Source organism: Bacillus rossius, chromosome 1 (genome assembly GCF_032445375.1).
Source record: "Bacillus rossius redtenbacheri isolate Brsri chromosome 1, Brsri_v3, whole genome shotgun sequence".
Lineage (NCBI taxonomy): Eukaryota > Metazoa > Arthropoda > Insecta > Phasmatodea > Bacillidae > Bacillus > Bacillus rossius.
In genome coordinates, this window is record NC_086330.1 from 17,699,343 (window position 1) to 17,724,750 (window position 25,408).

At 33.6% G+C, this 25,408-nt stretch overlaps 1 protein-coding gene across 2 annotated transcripts in view; it reads right to left on the reverse strand.

Annotated features, from left to right (window-relative positions):
- Positions 1-25,408, reverse strand: part of LOC134532737 (small conductance calcium-activated potassium channel protein) — a 768,096-nt gene that overhangs the window by 47,171 nt on the left and 695,517 nt on the right. For both annotated transcript variants that reach the window (XM_063369557.1, XM_063369548.1), the window contains one exon: positions 4,606-4,701. In XM_063369557.1, the coding sequence (XP_063225627.1) occupies positions 4,606-4,701 (96 nt within the window). The remainder of the gene's footprint in view (positions 1-4,605; positions 4,702-25,408) is intronic.

The window sequence follows — 25,408 nt, forward strand, 5'->3', positions numbered from 1 at the left end:
TGTGTCATTTCTCAATGTCCGCCACACGGTCATATAGTAAGGTCTGGCAACGTCCTATCCTTCTCTTTTGCGAAACCCATACGCTTAGTGAAGCTCGCGGCTACTAGCAAACTAAAGGCGCTAATAACACTTTAGTTTAGATCTTCATCAATAGATGATATTGCCTTGTAACACGCTATCGTTTGGTGCGTCCTTCATGTCTTCACTAGGGTTTGTGTAATCACAGAGACTTTAAAATTAAAATATCCCGTTTATCAAGTGTACGTCGTACTCTCTTGAAACTCGATGGTAATTTTTTCATATATTACGACGTATTTAGCCTGGGAAACGCCGGGTACTTCAGCTAGTTATTTAATAAAATGATCTAAAATTTTTTTTGATTGACAGGGTTGTTATTTATAAATATAATTCTAAATGTTGTAGTCTCTTTAATTTCAGGCAGACAATTTAAAGTATTTAGGAATTAATTTTTATTTTTTGCTTAATATCTCGCAAAAGTGAGGTAATGTTAATCACAAAAACATGTTTTACTGTAGTTTAAATTATAATATTAGGTATTTTTTAAACCTTATTATTCTATTATTTTTCTGTTACAATTTCCACCTAATTGATGTTTATTTTAACATTAATTGTTTTCTCTCAAAGGCTACGTTTGATCACTTTCTACATTTGATATATTACAATTTTCAATATTTTATTTTACTTGTTTGTAACGTTTATATTTAGTTATTTTGTATTTGAAAATTTATTTTCATTTCCTTGGTTATTATTTTTATGTAGGTTAAAATTAAGGGCGAAGGCTTAGTTTCACTATCATTTTACATGTTAGTACATATTTAACGTGGTAAAGTGGAAGAGAAGGTAACATGGCACACAATATTTTCGCCACATAAAATAAATAAAATAATCAGAGACATTAATCTTCAGCACTAGATTACAGGCTTATGTGACAAAAGATGTGGGTTTGGATTCAGACACACTTGGCATGCCTCAAGTTTATGATCATCAAGTTTGTTTTAAAGATAATTATAGCTGAATATTAACTAACGTGTGTGTGTTTAATTCTGTGACGTTAAACCACATACGACCCTTTTAAAACACCCAGTCATTTAATTTTATTTTACTGGTATAATGTATATAGTTCTCTGCTACACGCAGTTATGTATTACTTTGATTCAATCAGTTATTTACAAATATAATTTTAGAATTATGAGTAGTGTGTTAAATTGAGTATGTATTAAAAACCTCATCGTTATTGAAGAAAATTTTTTGTGACACATAATTGACATCGAATCAACTTAAAACCACGCGGAATAGCTTCCGAGTATTATCAATTCATGACGCGGGTGGAAAATAATAATAAAAAAACGTTGAAACGGTTCTTCGAGCGACTGGGGCGCAGGACTCTTTTTTTTACGATTTCTAATTAGAATTTTTCGACAGGGTCGGAAGTAAATTAGCTCAAGAAGTTCGCGGTCGGTTTCCATTGGTCTTCGCCCCGAGAGAAATAGAGGGAGAGAGCGTGTATAACCAAGGGGTGGACGGAAGCTGGGCGGAAAGGAAGAAGGAAGAAGGAAGAAGGAAGAAGGAAGAAGGAAGAAATTGTCTCCCCCAGACCTCCACCGCAATTAAAGTACGTTCGCAAGCGTAGCGGCGAATGGTCCGATGCCAGCTGCTACCCAGTCGCGCTCGTACACTCTTAATGTTTTCGGGACAGAGTGTAGTCCCCCAATTTTAACACGGAGTTAATTTATTTCCCCCTCCCCAACCCCCGAAAGCCGTTCAGACACAGCAGTCGGCAAGGTTCTACACGATTGAACTGCCTGGCCCTGCGACTCTCGACAAAAGTTATTTTTCCCCTCAGTCGACTTCTGCAAAGAGCAAGTTCGTCGGAATTGTTAAGTCGAATATTCAGGAGCATCGATTAGTGTAATTCAAGTGAGCGCTGCGGATCTAAAATTTCCTTGCAGATGTTTTTACGGCAAAATTTTCTGCCAAATTGGATGAAATTGACGTTCGAGGGTGACCCAGTGGAAAGAAATAAAAACCTTATCAGAAAAAAAAAAGATATTATGTGACCCTTGGGAAATACTAACTAGAATATTGGTGGTTTCACAGCGGGCTGAAAATAAAAGGTATCGATGTTATCAAGACAATTTTAATGATTTATATGATATAATATAAAGAATTTCTATGTGTTTTTTGAGTTACCAATAAAATACATTTTTTTAACTACTGACCTGTTTAAAATAATACAATTTAGCAATGGATTAATACATTAGTGGGATTGAAACGTATTTTTTAATTTATTTTGCATTTACTATTTAAAACATCAAGGATTTGTATGTTAATAAGACAAATATTTTTTACAACAGAAAATTTAAATTTCAAATTTTTAATCTTCAAAAACTAACTCTCCAATAATCAGTAAAACGTGTTAATTTTTCATATGTAATTTCTCTAGAAACACGTAAAAAGTATTAATATAAGAAGCTCATAAACGCAAATTCCGCCACGGGAAGCTAGAAGCACACAAAGAGAATTAAAATCATTTCACATGAATGTACAGGTGTGTTGTAATAAAACAAATCATGTGTTTTACTATAAACAATAATTATTACGTTTGTAAGCATGACTATATTTAGATCATGCATTTATCATCATAATAATATAGACCCACGACAAAAGTTATTGTGTTGCGCAGAGACATTATAAAGTAAAATTTATTCATAAGCTGATATCGCTTCGTATAAATTACACACATACTGCCACATATCCTCCAAAGAGTTATAAATTCAACATGACTAAAAATGTGTTTTAATCCAGTAGTGAACTTGTATGTTAGTGAAGCACTAAAAATATTTGTCTAAATATGTGAGGCAAATCATATTTCTGATGTTGTTATATAATTATTCGTATATATTTTGTAATACGTAATGATATAAAGTAAATTTTAAATTCTTACTCTGAAGTAACCTACATGTTAACATTGGCGTAGAATATATATATTTATATATACATATATAAATATATTTGTATACTAAAAAACAAAAATACTCTTACTGACAACGTGAAAAAGCGTTTCATTCTTTTATTCTGATTTTTTTCGAACCTGCGTGGGTATCCAAATACGCGAGACGGAAAAACCAATAATTCTCGGTGTGTCATTCAGTGTATCAGGACCGATAGACAAACAAAATGGAATGAGCTATGTGACATGGCTTGAAAATGAAGTTGCATGTTCCCTGTTTGTTTTAATGGAAACCTCTGTAAGCCACAAAAGAGAAGAGCTTGGTGCCAGAAGGAAGTAAATCATAACACGCTGTTTTTTTTACTTTCCTAAAAATAGCATTCGGGCAAGAGTGTATCAAAGGTTCAAATGCATCGCATATCGATATCTAATTCGAAACGTTGAATAAAATTATAATGACGATTTATAAGAGACAATTATCATAAATATTTACTGTAAAATTGTCTGTAACATTAATACTGTTCACGTCAGAAGCTGAAATTGTTATTTCTTAGGCAATGATAAACAGTATGTATACTTAGATTTTTATATAAATTCTTTTCTTAAAACTATTAAGGTTATGAATACTTCTTTTTTAGCCAATAATTTCATTGACGTTCATCGATTTTAAAATTCTATCTACTGTTTGTGTACAAAACAGAAGGACTTTCATAAGTTACGTACATTGATATTGGGGAACAAAACTAAAAAAAAAAATATTAATTTTATATATTTTAACTTTTAAGAAGATTGTTGCGTTTTTTAAATCTAAATAAAACGATGGTGGACTGTAGCGATTACGTACTGAATACATTTTGTTGTGCAGTGACGAGTAATGATAAAATAGAAGGGACTATTTTTACAACACTGTTTTGATTTTTTTCAAGCAACAGATTTCAACTCTAATTTATAAATCCATTTTTAATTGTAAAAATCTTTAGGACAGAACTTAAAACTTTTGTTTGAAAATAACATTCATGGCATTTATTAATCATATCTTAAATTAAGTGAGACGATGATTTATTTCTTCCCCCATTCCCCTGCAGGGTTACTGGTTGGAGACAACAGGCTAATTTAACACTATTTACACAGGAAATTATTTTTATTTAGATTTTGCATTTTGTGTCAATTATTTCAAAACATTATTGAAACAAGGAAATAAAAATAAATATTAATTCAAGATTGCGGGGTATAAATTTATTTACTGTTCCAATTGGTTTTACATATGACCAAATTAAGGCGCTGTTTACCTTGTATTACACTTAACCACAAGGAAATAATTTTTAAATTGTATTTAAATAACTAGAAATTTAAACATCAACAATATATTAGTAAGCCAGATAAAAACTAAATGTACTAAATTAACTACGGTAGGGTACATAAATGTTAACCTACTTACCTAAATCTTTACTATTAATAAACAAAAAGCATTATTTCAATGTGAACTCATAAATATTTACAAAAATTTACGTAAACTGCAGTGAAATACAAAAATTAACTCTTAATTAATTAACACAAAACTATTATAAATATTGAACCGTTGCGTGGGAGTGTACTTAAATTAAGATGGCAAGTGAGTGAAGGTTCGTCCTTACCTGCACCTCCAGTCCGTGGTAGGCCACTATCAGTCCCAAGAGGATCACAGTCGAAACGGAAATGAGCGTCTTCAACGCCGTCGAGTAGAAAGACGCCTAGAAAACAGGATCACGCTCATTAGTATCATCTCAGGTGCCACTATTAACGTATTCCCCCCTCCCTCTTAATGTACATGATATTAAATCTATTACTCATCAAGATTTATTTGAACTAAAACAAGATTATTTATACATGACACACTTACAAAAATTTCAGTTTAAGTACATAATTTAAGTTGACAAACTTTCAGAACACTTTTTTTGTTGATAATTCACAAACTTCACACTTAAAATGTTTCAAATATAACAAGTGTAGTATTATGTAGGCTATATTTAGAATTGAACGTCAGTTTTTATTCTGTAAGGAGCAAACACTTAAAAAAATATTTATGGCAGAAATGAAGAAAAAATATCATAAAGGATTTCAGAATAGAGCCAAATTACTAGCAGTCAAGAAAATAGTTTAAACATTGGTTTATATGAAAGCGGGCTTACAAAATATTATTAAAATTGACTTTAAGGTACATTTCGGAGTAATAATTCGAATTGAAGTCGTTAACATTGTTATTATTATTGTACCTTATTTTAAATGGGCAAAATTGCATCGAAAAGCTAGAAATGGGGAATATTTTGGGGGAAAAGGAATAATACTATAACCATCTAAATTTAAATAACATTACACGCATTTGTACCTGTTTTAACTCATAAGAAAGGTACTAAAATCATATTTTAAATTTGTTTTATAAAATCATCCACTAACACAAAGGGTGGATGAAAAAAAAAGCGTTTGAATTACAGATTCATAACTTACATAGTATAAACGCTAACGAATCCTCTTCACGTTGTAATAAGCCTTCTATACATTATAATAAACTGTTGTATGACACCATTTCGATACAACTAACCCTTACTGCAAGGAATGACTAAAATAAGTTTACAGAAGAACCAACTTTATATTGCTTTGTTGGTGCTGGTTCAAATTGTTATACTTAATACATCCACAAAAATTCATTCTATTTTTTTTTGTCAACAAATAATAGTTGGTATGAACGATTATGTACTGCATGCATTCCAAATACAACATATTTTAAATTTCAAATAAAATAAAAATACAATTTTATATGATACCAGGTACCAAATGATCATTGCGCTTCATGAATTAACGGTCTCGTGAATGGTTCGTGAATGCGGTGTTTTATTTTCTACAATCATACATGTACTCAGCGTAAGAGCCACTGTGACAATATGTTCGAAAATTAAAAAAAAAAACCTAAAAAGAAATTTGATCATTACGATGGGTACACGATAATATAAGCACGCGATTTAGATAAAAAATAAAAAAGCAGATTGCATTCCAACCCGAGTCAAACATAGGCACGCGCACGGATCTCACTGCTAATTAAGGGGCTTTAATTTAATCTCCGCGTCGATTGTGATTGGCGGAGTGGCCTTTGAGAGGAGCTTAGTAGAAAGGCCGCAGTGGTGGAGTTAATGATGAGCCTCTGTTCCGAGCAGATTGTGCCCGAGTATCCAATTTCGTTAAGTGTGTGTGTCCATCAGCTCCACGGACCCAAATAACAGCTTTAATTTATGGATTGAAAATGGTGAATCATTTTGCTTTTCAAATGTCGCATTTTTAAGCTCACACGATTTTTGAACATGGTGTACGTGTGACTTATAACTTAACACAAAAAATTAATAATTAAAATGTTTTACTTTACACACAATTAGTTAAGACGTAAAATTTTTTTTACCATAACGAAACAACACATTTCTTATATGCAGCTCAATTGTATTATATATTTCTTATTTCGTTTATAAATTTTTGCAAATCTACCACAAAAATTAAGATTTTTGTTTGTTAAGTGGCAGATATTAATATTTCGCGTCGTGTTATTGTGATTTTTATATTTAACGCGCTCTCACAGTCAAGTTTAAGTTTTCACGCATTTAATTAAACACTGGCGAAAATATAACTTTTAAAACGCCATCTAAAGCAGTTGTGCGTGAAGTGACTGTTGTGTTAGAAAAATCATTAAAAACTAATTTATTTAACATGTTCACAAAGCCTTAGAAACACAGGTTTTTGGTAAGGCAATGGATTAAAAAAAATAGTTTGTCAGCATCATAAACCTAAGAATATCTGAAGAAAAATATGACCAACTACTGTTGAAAGTTTAGAGCGGCATTAAGAAACACTATACAGTGATACTATGTTACTTACCTGAGGGTAGGATAAACCCATGTTAGTTATAGTGTGCTAGTAAACTATGTAATGTAATGAGTAATAGTGTAGTCTGATTTACAAGTGATAAGCTGTTACCAATTAATTTGTAAATAATTATTGTTGTTATCGAAACAGCTGAAGTTTGGTTAGTCTCAAACTTTTGAGGTTTGATTCTGCCACTTAATATTGTTCATAAAATATGTTAAAGTAACTTCTGAGAGGATATATGTTTAGAAAATTAGCGTGTCAGTGCACGATAGTAATAACCAATTTATAAATAGTGGCGGTGGACAGCAATAAAATAAAGCCCAAGAATATAATGTATTATTGTTTTGTTATTTATAAATAGTGTGAATCTTTGTTACAATACTGGTTTGGAGATAAATCGGCGGACTAGGCAATGGAATCATTCAAAATTAATAAATTTCTCTGAAGCAAGAGCCATACATTATACTCTGTACTTTGGGTGAAATATACGGTATCTAGTGCATTGGGTGATATATGCTGTAGCTTGTGCTTTTCCATGAATAAAATTGTGGTTATCTGTAGACGCACCTCCTCTCTTCCTTCGAGGTTCAGAGAAACCCACCTAGTTACCGGGCATGGTATCAAGATGCCGAGCTGTTATTAGGACTCACAAGTTCAGGTGGGGCAACGCCACACAATGGGCTTCTTAGAATACTGTTATTTATTCATTCGAATCAAATATAGAATTTTTGCCAAATATGTAATACTTCTCTACACATAAAACTAATTTTTCCCCATTTTTTCACGGAACTGTAAAATGTAAGATAGTAAGAAAAGTTGGCAATTAATTTTATTAAATAAGTAAAATTTTTTCTAAAAATTCGCTTTTTGATTTCACCCATGATATAAGAAAGCTATTTTAATCTTTTTAATTGTCATCGCATAACTTTGCTATATTTAACACAATATATTTTAAAGAAAACAAATCCAAATTTGTCACTAAATATTTTAAACTTCATACATGTTACTTTTTTGAATTTAAATATTTTGTTAGTGAGTCCCGCTAGTGTAACAATTTGTAATAAATAATATAAAATAAACGTTATTTGAAATATCAAAATATTCACTTATTTCGGAATGAAAGTTGTAAATTATCGAGTTTCCTTCTATGTATTGTAGTTGAAAAAAAAAACATTATTGCACCGCACAAAGTGTGTTGCTGTACTTCCGTTTTTTTTTTCTACACTGACCAACGACGAACACAAGGAGGGGGTGGGTATCAGCCCTACTTCCACGCTGCTTTATTAAAAAATAATTCCACGTGGTAAAGATCCTGTTTTTTATAACACTTATTTCTTTGTAGCTACTTCATTTTGTTTGCCCTAGATTATAATGTTTAAAAAGGTTATGTCCAAAAATAAAATCATCAAAATAAAGAAAGAAAGTTTTAAAACCATGACACGTGATTACAAATAGTCAAAACCAATCTCAGCCTACGTGAAATTAAATCAGTTGTATTTTTAGTTAAAAAATACTAATATAATTATTCTGCAGTCTTAAAAATACTTGAGAATATAAAAATTACGTATTAAAGATCGAATAATCCATTACAATTTTTATAGTATTTATCAGTGAATGTCCTGACCACGCCGAACTCATGGCTACGAGTCTGGGATCAGCGTGAAATCTACTTTTTTGATTGGCGGGTGAATAAATTTATTTCGGGAGGGGAATTGGGGAAAAAAAATTAAATAAAGAAATTTTGTTTTAAAAATCTCGCGTCAACATCATGGGCTTAGAAAACTTAAATTATTATTCTAAACATGCATCACTGACTTTGTGGTCTGTTGTTCCCTGTGTTGGACCAACTAACCTTGCATCACCCGACATGACATGTTACTTTCACCAAGAGCTCGGATATATATATATTTTTTTTTTCATTATTTCAGGGAGGGGAATATATATCCTCCTATTACCACCCCCTCCCCAAGCGGCTGTGCATTCGCCAATGACTGGATCAGTTCCAACTCCCGACGAAAAATCCCCCCCCCCCCCCCCCCCCGGCTCCAGTGGAGCAGACGTGGACGACGGAGATGCCGACATCTGCCGCCGGAAATGAGAAGCTCGTCGCGATGATTCAGGTCCGGAGATGCGCGACTGAGGTCAGGTCACAGGGGTCAAGGCCACGTGCCGCCCGTCGGACAGGGGGAAGAAACAATAATCATTGTTTTCGAAGCGAGCTTTTTCCAGTCGGCGGACGATAGGAGAGAACTTCACGAAGCGCGAAAAGTCGTTTGCGCAGAAATTTTCCATCAACCCTCAGCCAAATCATTGGCCGAAACAAATAGTTGTCACCAAACCTTTCCTAGTGAATCTGACAGGTCTTTTTTCTTCTTACAATTAGTTAACTTCCAATATAAAGTTACAAATGTCCTCATTTTACTGATATATTGTATCTTTGAATATATATATATATATATATATATATATATATATATTCAAATATTGTATACAATTTCTAAGCATTCTGATTCGTGTGGGAAAAAGTAAAATAGTGAAATATTAACAAAATTTTAATGAGAATAGTATACTGATTTTTTTTAGACATCTTTAACTCCATCCAGTGTATGAAACATAGTTCCAATGACAGAGTATGATTTGTAATGAAATGTTGTAAATGCTATGTAGTTTAAAAAATTTAATAAAATTCTTTCTAAATACCAATCATCTAAAGAATTTTCAATTATTATTTTTGCAAAAGTTATTGCTTATTAATACAAGAGAATTTAGAACTATTATGGGTGATTTTAAGATGAAAACAATAACGTATTTTCTTATTCAAACACAAATTTCAAAATTATAAATGCTCTTTAGAAGACTATTTCATTCAAATCACTGTCAAAATTTAAGTCTTACCAATGTGTTACACACACCGTGAAAATGTGTAAGGTTTGATAACACTCAAGTTTGAGAAAAATAAATCAATAATATGTACTGATTTGTCAAGCTCACTTGAACATTAAAGGTTTGGTGAAAAATTGGACGCGAAATTTGTCTTGATGGTGGATGCATAAATGGCTTATGTATGCAGAATCCTAGCCGTAATTGCAAACTTGAAAGTCAATCGGAAGTCTCGGGTTGCGGTTCTCATGGAGATATCCATCGTTCAGTAAGTGGACAGCTTCGAAGCACCAACTTCCTCCCCTCCATAAACGCGAGCCCCTACTTCTAACGGGTGCCGGTTGATGATTTTGTTATCAATGGCCGCATCAGCTCACCCGGGTGAAGTTATAATTGAAGTTCGACCTTCGGAGCTCTGGGTTGCGACCGTCACGCCTTCCCACCCTTCTCCTTTTCCCCTTCCCCCCTTCAACAAACAATCCTTCGAGAATCCCGAGGGACCCGCTAATTACTTCCACCGGATTTTGGCTCAATTTCCACTTTGTCAATCAACTTCCTCCACTGCGAGTTGAACCCTTTAAACGAGTGCCTGCCTCAGTTGTTCTCCTGTTCTCAAATTGAATTTCATCTTTCATGAAGGAAACTTTGTCTTACCAATAGCTGATTACCCCACTATTTAAAAGCCAACTGTTCTTTAATCTTCCAAAATTTTTTGTTTTGTAACAACACGTAGAAAAAGCAAAACAAACTGCATCTTTTACCATATTTTATCATTATACCAGCAAAAGTTTAGTAGGTAATTTAAAATATATTTTTTTAAGCTTGAGTATCCAGTGAAGAGGCATTAATTTTAGCTAAATTACTATTATATTTGGCCTTCATTAAGAGTTTTTTTCAAGGGTGCCATATATATTACTAATCATTCAGTCAATTCACACCTAGTCACTTCTTCACTCTTAACCAAAGTGCATTAATCTCCTTTAAATAGTTATAAAAACAAGAAATTCATTCATTCAGTGATAAAAAGTAATGTCTGTTTGTTTGAAAAATCAGCTAGGTTACATCAAATGTATATTCTCTTCTATTTAAAGAATTTAACTTTAGATATAACCATATTTTTACCGATTTAGAAAGATTATCTTTACAACAATACTTAATTGTATACAACATTGATTTAAAAATGTTTGAAAAAATACGAATTCATAAAAAGTAAATATTTTAAGTAATTTACAACTATCTCAGCAATTATTATATATTAGAACCAATTTATTACTATGTCATGACGTACAGACATGAAATTCATCTGCGAGTATGAACCTTTATCCATTTTATTTTACCTCCCAATAAGTTTTAACCAGGACATAAAGATTCATTATTGTGAATCTGGCAATGATCAATGTGGATTATATTTTTGTGAAAAAATTTCCTTGAAAAGGGTCCCCCACTAACAGACGAAATAAAATAATTGGCTTTTGAGAGACAGAAGAAATGTGTAACGAAATGTGAAAAGACGTAAAGAATTTGTAATATTTAATTTTATTAAGTATGTTTAAATACAGCAAAATTGTTGTTTTAAAATAAAGATGTAAAGTAAATTTTTTTTAGAACTTGGGGTAAGGGTTAAGCAAACCTCAATTCTAAAATGGCTACATTTTTTGCCTGGGAATCAAACATTAAAAAAAAATCCAACGTTGCTTTTCAAGTGTGTTTCTAAACTTTATGCACCTATATTATTGCAAAAGATTTTAGACCTTCTTATAAACTTTTTATCTTCATTATAACTTTTCTGGAATCAAGTTATTTCTCTCTAAATTTTCATTAAGAGGAAGTAGAGTAAAGTTATAAAAACGAGTCACTGAATCTTAATGGAACTTTAAACACTTTTATGAACCTGCAAAGAAGCCAGTGGAAAATCGGGGAAAATTTCTGTTGACTTCTGGAAATTATGAAGAGTTCTTTGCGCCTTAGTTCAAACTAAATTATACGCAGATTTTCAAGTCCAAAAATAAGTAATAACGTAGTTCACATATCAGTAGCAGGTTTATTCAAACATGATATATTAGAAACTAAAGTATGAAGGCTTTGAAATATTGCTGCTCAGCAAATGCGCTAGTTTACACATCTATGGTCAGACAAACACGCCGATATGGAAGCAGCTCCATATAACGTACTGCCGAATCAGAATGATTTGCTCTAAAAGTGATAAAATTGTTCACACTTTACCCTGCCCAATTTGACCTTGTCATTCGTATCTGAAAGGATGTATACACATTCGATGTGTATACTTTCACTATACGCATTTTTATCTTTGCCAATGGGCAAGCCCAGGCATAAAGTTTTACGCGATATTATAATTCGTGTGTCAGAATTACACAAGACGTATGGCGCCGGGTCCAGGGTCCAGATTGTTGACTGTGTTGTACTGTGACGTCACGGCGGGCATCTTGGATGATAAAGTCGCCACTGCACTTTTCGTTACGGTCGACATATTGAATTCCGACGTCACAGTGGTCATCTTGGATGTCCTTGAACTTGACCTCGACTGCCATTTTGAATTCTAGAACTTACGCCATCTTGGATTCTAGAACAGTGTACATTTCGTTATGGTCGATATTTTGTAAATTATGACGTCATCGTTGCAATTTTCATTACGGTCGTCATCTTGAAAATCCGTAAATATTAAGCTAGAAAATCGGGAAAAATTTTAAAAATTTAAAAAAAATTAATAATAAATTAATAAAAATAATTTCCACAATTTTAAAGTTTCTTCGACATCTTGAAAAAACCCTAATTTTTATGCTATGAAATTTAAAAAAAATAAAAAAAAATTTAAATTATTTAAATGCTATTTTATTCATTTTTAACCTTAACCATTGATCTTTGCTTTGTACTTTTTACCTTAACCTTTAATTTGACCTTTTCCCTTACCTTTAACTTGACCCTAAATTTTGAGCTTAAAATTTACCTTCAACTTGATCTTGACCTCTGATGTTTGACCTTGAAATTGACCTTGATCTTGTCCTTTGATCTCTGTTTCCATCTTGAATTTCGCCATATTGGAATCTAGCGCTCCAATCCCCGAATATTGTAATTGTCGTTATGGCCGCCATATTTCAAATCCTTAATTATTATCCGCGTTCATGGAAAAAATTTAAAAATAAATCAATACTGTAGTTAATAAAAATTTAATACATCTCCCGCTATTTTGAAATTAGTACTTCATATTGAAAAATCTGTAATTTTTAGCTAGAAATTCCGAAAAAAATTAAAAATTAATACCAAAAATTTGTTGAAATAAATTTTTATAAAAAAATTGTAAAACTTTACTGGGTTCAAACCCGGTGAGGTCATTCAATTAAAATGGCGATGGATCCTTCGTCCACGAAATCTACCGGCAGACTGAACTCCCACAACTAATTCCAAGGCAGATATTAAATTAGCCAGTATGACGTCATAGCAGCCATATTGGGACCGCAATATGGTTTTAGTCTGCAGGAGGCTGCAATCTTGGATCGACATATTGATTTTGTCTGATAGAGGGTGCTGGCATCATAATAGTTTAATATATTTACATGATAACCTGCAGTAGTATTTAATACCGTGGCATCCACTACATTGACGACCATCTTGAAAATTTGTAATTATTTACGTAGATATTCGGGAAAAATTCCAAAAATCATCATAAAATCACCTATTAATATAAATAATGATGCCATATATTTTCATCCGCGTTTTGATACCAGGCAGTAAAGAATTAATTGAAGTTATTTATAATAATTAGAGACCGTAAAAATTCGCAGATTCATTTCTTGATACGCTAAAATTCAAACATGTGAACAATTCTGCTGGTTCTGCTATTCGCTCGCAGTTTAATTGGATCTCTCTGGGCAAATGACAGACTATTGACCAAAGAAGTCTCATATCACAAGCTACCCAGTGGAGACGCCTCACAATTTAGCACCCAATGAACACGCGTGTTTGCTTGAGAAATGCAGAGGATAATGGAGGCTAGCCTAGAGGTCTTTGAATCCACCAATTTTTCAGGTCTCTAATAATAATATACTAAACAGTCTAACAATTTAGGATACAATAACTAAAAAATATCAATACAAAATGAAACAGCAGAACAGAGGAGTTAGCACACATCAAGTGCCAGTCACTCATGCGGTAAGGACCATGTGATCGACACCCATCCAGCATCTTTGTATATATTTTATCTCTCCTCATGTAGAAAAAATGGGTGCGTGTACTTAGGTACGCGCGTGAGAAGTTATACTTCTTTGGCATCATTAAAAAATAATAGTTTTTAATTGCATACAAATAATTCTCCATGGTAGCGTTATTCTCCATGGTAGCGATAAACGTTTGACGCAACCTTGTTGGAAGTCGCATTAGAAGTATAACTTCAAAAAAGAAATGGGTGTGTGTACTTAGGTACGCGCGTGAGAAATTATACTTCTTTGGCATCATTAAAAAAATAGTTTTTAATTGCATGCAAATAATTATCCATGGTAGCGTTAAACGTTTAACGCAACCTTGTTGGAAGTCACATTAGAAGTATAACTTCAATAACTTCCAATACACGTGAAGTTAAAAGTATTCGCGTACGACCAGTCAAAGTGCCTAAAATCAAGCTCGTTAACCACAAGGCTGGGGACAGAGGTTGTCTGAACGAGGCAAGTCTACCGGCAAATGCAAATGAGCTTTGACCCCCGTCGCGAGAGTTGCGAGCTAGCAGAAGCATCGGGTAGCAATTCAACTGCTTGCTCGAGGCATGCGACGCACCGACCATTACGGAAATACGTAAAAAAAAACATAATCCAGTACATGAAAAGTAACTTGATGTAAGCTTTTGGACATACGCCATTGCTAAGCACATGTATGTCTGAAGAAGAAAACTACAAAAAACACAAAATACGAAAAACACAAATTAAGGAATAAATTGCTGTTGTCAACAGGATATAAACACCACGTAATATTCCATAACATGAATACGGTCAACAAACAAAGGAAAAACAAAAAAATGGACTAACAGAACAAACATAAATATTGAACCCAAATTTGAATTGTATAGAGCTATATAGAGCTGTATAGAGCTGTATAGAAGAGACATATATAGAATATATAGAGATAGTGGGAAGTATATATGTAGATATAAAGAGATAAATAGAGTTAGAGAGATACATAGATGTATATAGATGTAGATATATATAAATATATAGAGAGAGATGGATAGATGATTTTTATATGTGGAACTACTTCAAACATATTACAAAACAAAACTGAATGAGGCATTGCAATCCAGGCTGAGCATTAGCTAGATAATGGAATCTTTTCAATATTAGTAATCTCTTATTTTTCAGTTTTTTTCTTTATTGCTTTATAAAGTCTAAATTACATACAGACCAGGTAAATAACTATAAACTGTCCGAACGTCTGTCGGGATCTGAAAGTGATATAAATAATTTTCACACTTGACATTCAAATTAAGAAGACAATTACTAACTACACCCTGTGTTCAGCCCGGGCAACGCCGGGTATTGCAGCTAGTCTATTAATAAAACTCTTAACACTGACTGAGTGACAGACAACGCACAGCTTAAATCAGTAGGTCTAGAAACATGAAATTGTGCATAATAGTTTCTTAAATAACGCAGGTGAGCCCCAAAACAGAAATTTAAAAAAAATTCATCCCGTAAATGCGTAACTAGGGGGTGAAAATTTGCCTTTTTTTAAAGTTAGAAATATTTTTATAAATAAAAGTCAGTTGTATCAGCGTTTTTGGTAATTCATCAAAAATGAGAATCAAATACTTTCCCATCGGCACATAGCTGCAGTATAAATAAACAAAAATGAGTAATTTCTGTTCGTTACGACGCATTCCGTAGAATGCTGCTCGTACCCTGTGCATAACCAGTATCCCCCGGTTGAGGGCAGCTGAATTTCTTAGCTCTCCGTCTTCAGCTTAGGGACGACTGCGGTTAGGGGGCTTCCACAGACCTAAATGCAATTACAGGTCATCGGCAGAAACGCGAGAGCGATGAAGTCTGAAAGGCTTCCCTGGAAGAATGTACGTGCCTCCTCTAAGAACACACGCAAGTTGTCACTGGAAATCTTCTGTGTTCGTCGGTGCTATCATCGTTGTGTTGTCCATAGTACTTGTTTATCTTCATCGCTGTGTTTATATGTTTTCTGCGTTATTCAAGGTTTGTTGTCTGCCTGCATTTCATCTGTCTCCTCGTTGTTAGCCCACTGTGTTCGTCTGTGTTGTTATATAATTTTATTTCCATGACTTAAGTTCCTTCAACGGATTTATTTGCCTGTATGATATTTATAATGTCGAACCTTTTTTTGTCCATGCGGTCGTCGCCCTGTTGTCATAATACGTGTCTAGTTTCACCGTTGGTTCCGTTTGTCCAACATCAGCTGATTCAGTCTTGTTTTCTGTGCATTTTTTTGTCTTCATATTTTTATTTATTTATGTTTTTGATTTAAGGAATTTTTCCATGACAAACAATGTAAAACTGCAACGGCGTATGCCCAAAAAAACTGCGTTTAAACACGTGTCTTTTGAGATTGAATGTTCGAAATGTGTGTGTGAATGGCAAGAATAAATGAAGCTTGAAAAAATAAAAAAATAAAAATTTTTTTTATGTAATTCAATTGCAAAATTATTTAAATCCCTTTTATTGGGGGGAAAAATATTTTATATTTTTGCAGAAGTAACATGTGTTACATTCACATGTACAGTACATAAGTACCAGTACAAATATAAACAAGAATTTTTTTATTAAATAAGGTGGATAAGTGCAATAGACGGAACGTTCTTGTTTACCTTATAACACGATGTATAATACAAAAACTCTTTGTATACAATGGCGCAAATCTGTAGGATTTGCAAGGGAAGACCTCGAGGCCCGAGAGTTTTGCTCGTGGTTTGTAACGGACACAAGCCATAGCTGGATAGGTTGCTTGTATGTTGTATACTGCCCATTTTTTTTCGCCTTTATGCGCGAAACAAGCAGAAAACTTTAAAATATACAGAAAGTTTTTCCACGAAACACAGTTTTGACGTTTGCGATTTTCAAAACGGTTTCAGTCACGATTTTACAAGCGCAAGAGGGCTATCTACCACCCCCCGATCTAAGCCCATGTATATATATAATACAAAAAGTAAAACTAAATAAAACCTAATAATTTTAAAATATGGGTTATAAATAATTTTTTCCCTGCGATAGTAACAGTACCTCAAAGAAAAAAAAAACATCCATTCCCACGAGAAAAAGTATACGCCCTTTTCATTTCAATGGAATTGTGAAAATGTCAGCGAGGGAACGAGGAAAGACCCTGCAGCGGAGAGAAAATACGGCCACCGGGGTCAAACGTACGGTCAAGAACTCTCCTGGAAAGTTGCATCAGGGGGGTTGGGGAGGGGGGTAGAGAGAGAGAGAGAGAGAGAGAGAGAGAGGGGGGATGTGTGCTCGTTGCCCGCGGTGGGTATCGCGGTTTGAAAGGGTTGGCGAAGAGTAGCAGCGAAGAGTTCCCTGGGGCGGTTAAGTCGTCGGGAACTGCTCTTCCTCCCCCCCATAATCTCTTCTTGACCAGTCAACCCTCTTCACGGCATCCTGCTCCATGTGGTCGGTGAGGAACTAACGTGGTTCACTACTTCGACGAATGAGCACTTCGTCAGATTTTTTTCACCGCCATTTTCTGGAAACGTAGGCCAAGAATTCCGGGAAACGTACTTTCCACTCGAGCTGGACTCACAGTGGTCTTTTTTTCATCCGTCCATCATTCACATGACCTGCGGCCAATCAGACGGCCCGGAAAATTTCCATCCGTCCGTCAATACCTAACCGAGCTTTCAACTTTCGACGGACGGACGAAGTGTTAGCAAGAAATCTATTGCAGGCAACCTTCGGTAATATAAAAGTTTTTTAAAGTTTGTTTATTTGTTTAGCTCCTTCAACTTGAATGATTTAAGCTAATGTTTGAGGACATTTTTAACACTGAAAATAGTTTAAGAAGTATCAGATTGTAAAAATAACTAATTTAAAATTATTTACTACGCGCTTGACTATCACGACCGTTGGTCTAAAATTTCCTGTACAAGATAGATTTTCCCCAATATTTAGGCATTCTAGACTCTTGACAGGATCAAAAATGGAAAAGTTTTAGAAGCACGTGTGGACCATTTCAAATCGCTCGAAGGACGACGGATGCCGGACAGACGTGTGACGGACTGACGAGACAGATCATTTAGAGTCCACCTTTACTCAGGATCAGACGCCCGAATAATCCTTCGTTTAAAAAAATTTATCTGGACATTCGCCATTGCTGGTTGACACTGGATGTGACACTGTGCACCTCACGAGAAATCTCAAGAACTGTCAAAAAGATAAATTCACAAACAAACAGAAATCAAACTAAAAAAGGCCGATGACCAAATTTAAATGCCTTGACGGCACAGAGAATTCCGCGAAAGGAGCCAGTCACAAAATACCTCAGTGCAGACGAGAACACAGGTGTAAAAGAGCAATGGCGTACCTAAAAAAAAACGTTTTAATCAATATTCCCCCTTGCTAGACTCATTAAAAGATCAGAATAACCACAGTCCTTAAATGTTTGAATTTGTTCTTTTTTTTTTTTTTTTTGCTATTGCTACTGGAAACTTAAAATGTAAGTTCAGTCGAACGTGTTGCATAAATAAAATTCCTGCAAAATTTTGTTTGGTTTTTCCTTGGTGGATAGGATTTTGTACTTCGTAACTTAAATTAAAGCTTTAGTAAGGTTAGGCCAGCGATGTTTGAAATACTCAAGAAATCTGAAATGTATGAAATCCCAAAAAAAAAAAAAAAAAAAAAAAAAAAAACGTGCACGAAGTTCCAGGAACACACGCCTTAGCTGCTAGAGCTAGCGGAAAACTTCAGATATGTTCAGGGACATACAGATGGATAGTAGATTTCTCTAAGACTGCCAGATAGTTTCGGCTGCCGTAGACTATAGGGACACACTGGTACTGTACATAGAAATTATTAAAAAACTGAGCTAGAAAAAAATTCAGTTGGTATCATTGACGGCTATTACAACTACAGGTTGGGGGGGATCAAAATTAAAAGTTTGTTAAACTGTATGTTCCGCTGCCACAGTAATATTACTTCTTTTTCTGTTGCTGTATGAACCAGGCACCGAAATTTCTTAAGCTTATTCTTCGTAGGTATCGTTGCCGATTATATATATATATATATATATATATATATATAACAATCTTTACAATGGTTGTAAGGATTTGAGAAAAAGAAGCACTTCTTTCAACAACCATCGTAAAATAACACGAGATAAGTAATCAACAATTTGCATCCCACTGCAAATTTCCACACATAAGTTTGTAACCGTACGTATAAAGGCTTATTCGAAACAATAAATCTCAAGAAAATTGGGTTACAATATAGTTTATGTGTGTGTATTCATGAATTGTCAGCCATTACAGTGTAGAAGTAACGATCTATTTTCGGTCTTTTTTCGTTCTCTGCCGGCATGGACGTAACTAGAATAATTTACGCCCGGGGCAATAACTCAGCTTGGAGAACCCTCCCCCCTACTTCTTTTTCCAAACTAAGCAAACCAAAACATTTCCCAACAAGACCTCATTTATATTAACGCTACTTTTCCAAAATATTTATATTTGGCCAAGATGGTAAATAAATATATATTTATTTGCAGTCATTTAATTTTTAATATACACAGAGAAAAAGGCTTGTTTGAATCAAACAAATATTTGTTTATATATGGCTAAACAGTTATTTACTTGGTGGAACTAAATATTTTGTTTAGTTTAACCAAACTTGGCAAGTAACAAAAATTATTTGTTACACCTAGCCAAATATACATTTGAGTTGACAAAATCATTTTGTTGAGTCAACAGAATCTTTCCTACTACAAAATATTTGTTTGAATTAACAAAATATATTTATTTCACCATATATAAATAAATATTTTGTTGAGGCAAACAAACCTTTCTCTCAGTGTATCTAAAGTTGGTAAAGGTTATTTTTTATATTGGACGATATATATCATGTATGCATCTTTAAATTGAAACAATTTAGTTCATCTGCCCTACAACATTCTCTTGTTGTTGTAACACTAGGATATTCAAGTAAGTATATATAGAGTTATATTTACTCTGCCAGTTTAGCGCTCTCCCTAAATGCGACGCCCGGGGCATAAGCCCCGTTTGACCAAGCCCTCCCCCCCCCCCTTTTTTCTGGTTACGTCCCTGTCCTAGGTGTTCGCTGTATCTCGCCGCGCGATGCCACGGGAGTTTCGCTAGCTTAAACTCAACCCCATTCGACCGTGCAGCAAATCCTCTTTAGGGAATCTCCGCGGACCTGCGGGGAGCGCTGCGCGCGGGGCTTACCGGCCAACCACAGGACAGCGTCACACGGCTCCGCCCCTCACGACCCCGGGGATTACCCAGAAGCGCTCGGACGCGGCACCGAAACAAACTTCAAACGTTTCTTTACGTGCATTCGCATACCAAGTTTACACATCAAACTGCTGAGCGCCAGTCTATCGTATACTCGCGTAACAATTCTCAAAGCTTTCTAGCTCAGTTCATCTTTATCATGTTCATCAAACTTTAAAAATGTTAATATTTTCATATTCGTGTATGTTAATTAAAAAAACAATAAATTTCTGTCATAATTGCATAAACAAAACAAAACCCAAATGACGATAAAATGAAGATGAAATTTAAGCACTTTCGAAAATATATGAGAGAGATAATCTACCTCGAGAGAAAATAAAAATATATTTTTGTTTACCATAACCATAAAAAATATTATTATTTTAAAATGAAGTTTTATTAATATTTCTGAAGCAAATTTCATATTTAATTTTTTTAAATCTGAAAACAATATTTTATTCGGCATGTTGAAAGATACTAACTAAGCAATCGTCCTCGTACATTTAATTCGATGTCAAATATAATTAAAATTATAAACATATTTTTCTAGACAGAAAATATATTTCATTGGTCTAACATGCAATGATACATTGCAAGATAAGGAAATGAATTTCAGTAAGTAGAACTAGTTTGCTTCTGATAAAGTGAAGAAGCTTCTTAATCAAATAAAATCATTAATTCTACATGGTTTTCACACAGCTTATGAAATAATCATATTTAAAGGAATAGGTAAAACCAAAGCGAGATTATGTCATGTTTGTTAAACAAATTTTTAATAAACTTATAGGTAAGCAAACCTCAAGTTCTTCTATAGAAGAGTAAGTTTATTTGAAATACACAACGCAATCTGGTTGTCTTCACAAAATACAGTTGTTTCAGCCAAACGTGCGTACGAACATGGGAAAAATATTTTTAACATATTTTATACATCTTAGCTATAATAACAACCTATGGATGTAGTTGGAATAAGCGTTATTGCCGAAAAGTCGTTAGCGAGATCTTTCTTACTCTTAGGCAAGCTTGCGTATTTAGTTGAGAAAATTCAAAGCAAAATCTTTGCAGTTTAATCAAGTGTAGTATCTCCCTTTACCTAATGACACAATTTAGCAAGTGGGAATTAACTTTCAGGAAGAAATTTGGCCTAACCTAACACAGTATCTCTCTGCCAGCTGGCCGCTAGCCAAAATAATGAAGGCTTAGTTTTAACAACAGTGTGCTGAAGAAACACAGAAAATAATAAAGAAAAAATGATCGTGGTTGAGAAATACTGATGGCATGGAAAAGACTCAGGTAAGTAACGGCTTAAATAAACTCACTATTTAGTACAACAAAAGTAGGAAGACAATTTAATAAAATCATGTATGCACAAAAATGTTACATGCTAACGAAAAATGTTGGAAAAATGGTTCTATGATATTTAAGAACATAATGTTTCATCAAATTAAAATTAAAATTTTATTTAGGGAGTAAAAAATAGATTTTTATATAAAAGTTTTATTCGTGAATCTAGTATCTACATGTAAATTATTTACTGGGATGCGATTTATTTTCAAAATTCTTTGAGATTTTGAATTTAATTTAAGATAAAGTTGCCACGTGTTATAATTATTAACCTGCCATTAAAATGTCAGTACTTTCTCATTTTATTGCATAGGAGACAGGGGAAGTTGGCGATGATAAGAGTCCACTGTTTTTCATAAATTCATTTTTTTAAGTAATTATTATTTCTTTCCGTGTTTGATTAGAATGTTTTTTTTTTTGTGATTTATCTTCTTGGAACTTTTTTTCATTTCAGTGTTATCTAAACTATTCTGTCTTTTTAAATATATATAATGCAAATCGATCATCTTGGCCCATTACCTGGGCAAGATGACTTTGTCTACGGGACAAGATGACAATTCTGACAAAAGTGTAAAAATTTGTTTGTTCTTAGAACGAAAACTATAGTAAAATAATTTTTGTTCCATGAAAGTTATGTTATTAAAAATTTATTGTGTTGAAAATTGTAGTTAATAGTTAACAAATATACTTCAATTTTGAGCAGTCCTCCTGCCCACAACGTGTGGCATTAGCAACTGTCTGTCCAGTCTTCTGATAGAGGATCAACATAACAACAGAACTCTCAACACACGCAGGAGTGCACTGAACTATGGAAGTTTGAACTGACTTCATGCGTGTCTTCGTTTTTTCACGAGAATCGAACTTCTGTTTCTTAGTTAACACCTCCTTTTTTTTGGCATCTCGAGATACTTGTATGTGTTCCTTAAAACATTCTTGTTCCAAATTCTCTGCTTCTCTCTGTACCAACATCTCTTTTATGGGTGTGCTTGTTATGATACTTACACATTGGTTACGACTTTTCCTTTTCTTCACACATGGTCTTCCTTTAGAAAATGGTTAAAAATATAAAAAAATATTCGGCCCAGTTTTGCCTCAACAGCAGTACCATTTTTTAAAGGTCATGTCTCAATGGCAGTAGCATTTCTTGAAGGTCCTAGTTCAATGGAAATAGCATTTCTTGAAGGTCCTGGCTCAACGTAAATAGCATTTCTTAAAGGTCCTGGATGAATGATAGTAGCATTTATTGATGATCCTGGTTCTTCAGTTTGCTCTGGCTCATGTTCATCGGACCATTTATTATAAGCAATTTATGAGGGACGGCCTTCAGGTGCTACAGACTGAGCAGTAGCAATTTCACTTAAGGATTTTTCCATAACAAGATCATGATTGGTGGTTTTCGCTGCAGAAAAATCATGCTCTTTAAGGACAAGGAATCATAAGGCTCAATTTCACATTCCCTGAACCCATTAAATGCATTACCGACCGTAGACGCTTTGAAATAAGCAGTGTTAAATAGCTCACCCATCTTTTCGTCAGTAATGGCTCGCCCTGGATTAGTGACCATAAACTGTTTACAGACTTGGCTGTAATAGGTATTTATTGGCCCAAAAAATGAAACATCCAGCAGTTGAAGACGATGAGAGGTATGTCCCATTCTCCTCTAGAGGCCTTTTTTATAATTTATATTTAAATTTTTGTTGAGGACATAAAAAAGATTGTATGCGGTTACAAGCACGCCTATAATATACTGCCCAGTCACACAAATTCGTATAGAGGCTAAGAATATATTAAATTTTAACAAATAAATGCTAATGAGGCAATCAGAAATTATCTTGATACTATTTTTTTAAATAGGTTAAAAATTATCGCTTCCATATGACTAAATGAAAAAAGTAAAAATTGAGACTGAAATGGCGAAAACTATAATTTATCTTCAAAAATGAGATATACAATAAAACGTTAGGTGAAAAAATTATTTTGAGGGATGGATTAAAATATATATTTAAATTTTGTTTGATTAAATTATACATGGTGTTTCTTTGTTTAAATTAGTATTACTATCCAGTGTAAATTTGGGTAGATTTTGAAGGACTGCCTATTGCAGATGTTGACGTGATGCAACTTGCTGAAAATGTTAACATAGTTTTTCGTTTCATGATTCATAGATCCCAAACCAACCGTTTCAAAAGTTTACTTAACATACAACTTTTTACTAACACGATAACTTCGTAATGGGCTCAAATCATTTCGTAATGGGCTCAAATCACTTCCTAACTATTATTTAGAATAATGTGACGAAAAATCACGGTCGAGATTGTTAATGGGCAAATACTACCAAAGTGGTATAACTAGGGAGGTATTTTGTAAAAAAAAACTCTCTTCATATAACAAGTAGCAAGTCCATTTAAATATATCATAATTCGTAATAGTTACATGAAAAAAGTCAATCAGATTTGATATGACCAACCTATACTGAAAGGACTGAAAAAAACCGGGGTTGAAGAACATTAAATTTCATAACTTCTTTCGTAGGTACCCTACCAAATCCATATACTGTAAACCATCTAAATATTATCTTAAACGTTTGCCTAAAATAATTTTTTAATACTTATCTTTACTGCAAGTGACAATAATAAAAAAAAGAGTTTTAAAATGTCACAACTTCTTTACTATGTAAACAATTTTATCCTTTCAATCTTATTACGTATATGCCTTCTAAATATCATAAAAAAACTTTGGTCTAAATGTTTGATAATGCCAACAGCTATTGAAAAGGAATAAAAAAGAGCCTGAAGGACCAAAAATACCCAACTCCTAAGTAGGTGTACTATCATATTCGTTCGAATTTTTTTGGCAAACATATAAATGAAACTCAAGATTTTTTTTGGAAACAATTTTCACAACTGTAATTATAAATTAAAAGGGTAGAAAAAATAGCTTCTGAAGAACAAAATAGTTTATAACTTCGTTAGTTGGTACAATATTGAATTTTATATATTACCAAAATATTTTGTTTGAAACGTTTTTTGATAGATGAAACCCTTTGCGCAATGAAGGAAAGAATTGTTTTAGTGCTTAGCTAATGGGATAAAATGGGTGTGTTATCTCTGTTAATGTTTTCGCTACCTGCATGACACACAACCTACAAACGTGTGCCAGTCTTAGTTTAAGTTCTTGGTCTCGTGTTATTATTAACAAGTTTATTCTAGAAATTCTACGAAAATGATGGATGTATTTTAAAAAAAACATTCCAAAATTTTCGATGTTTGAAATTGAAAAAAAAAAGTTTGATAAATATTTTGGGGGTGTATGGGTTGTAGCTTTATCACGTTTTCTTAAAGTTTCTGAAAATTCACGAATTTTATAAAAAATTTAAGAATCTATCAAATAAGAACTTCAAAATCTACATTCGCTTTAGGCTGTGCAGATTTGGAATTTTTTGAATCAAATGGTAACAAAATCGCTCACAGGACCTAGAGAATACGTAAAAGATGTGAAAATAAAGAAGAAAAACAACAAATGAGAAAATATTCTAAAGATAATAAAAAATAAACTAAAAAATGGTTTTATTGTAGCAAGATTCGAAAGGCTATTACCGAATAAACCTTTTATGTTCGTAATCTCATGTATAAAGGTCCAGCTTCGCTAGAGTTTCCAAAAAATTTGCATGAATTTGCATTCGAGCCCTGTGGCAATTCGTCACGCCAAAACAAAGCTGAAACGCAAGCACGAGCACTTTCTAGCTCGTGCAAAGCCAGCCATTTATCTTGTCCTCCAGCTATAAACACATCTACCCGAAGGAAACACATTTTCCTCGAACAAAAACCTTCCTCAAAATTATTACGAATATAGAAATTAAGGCA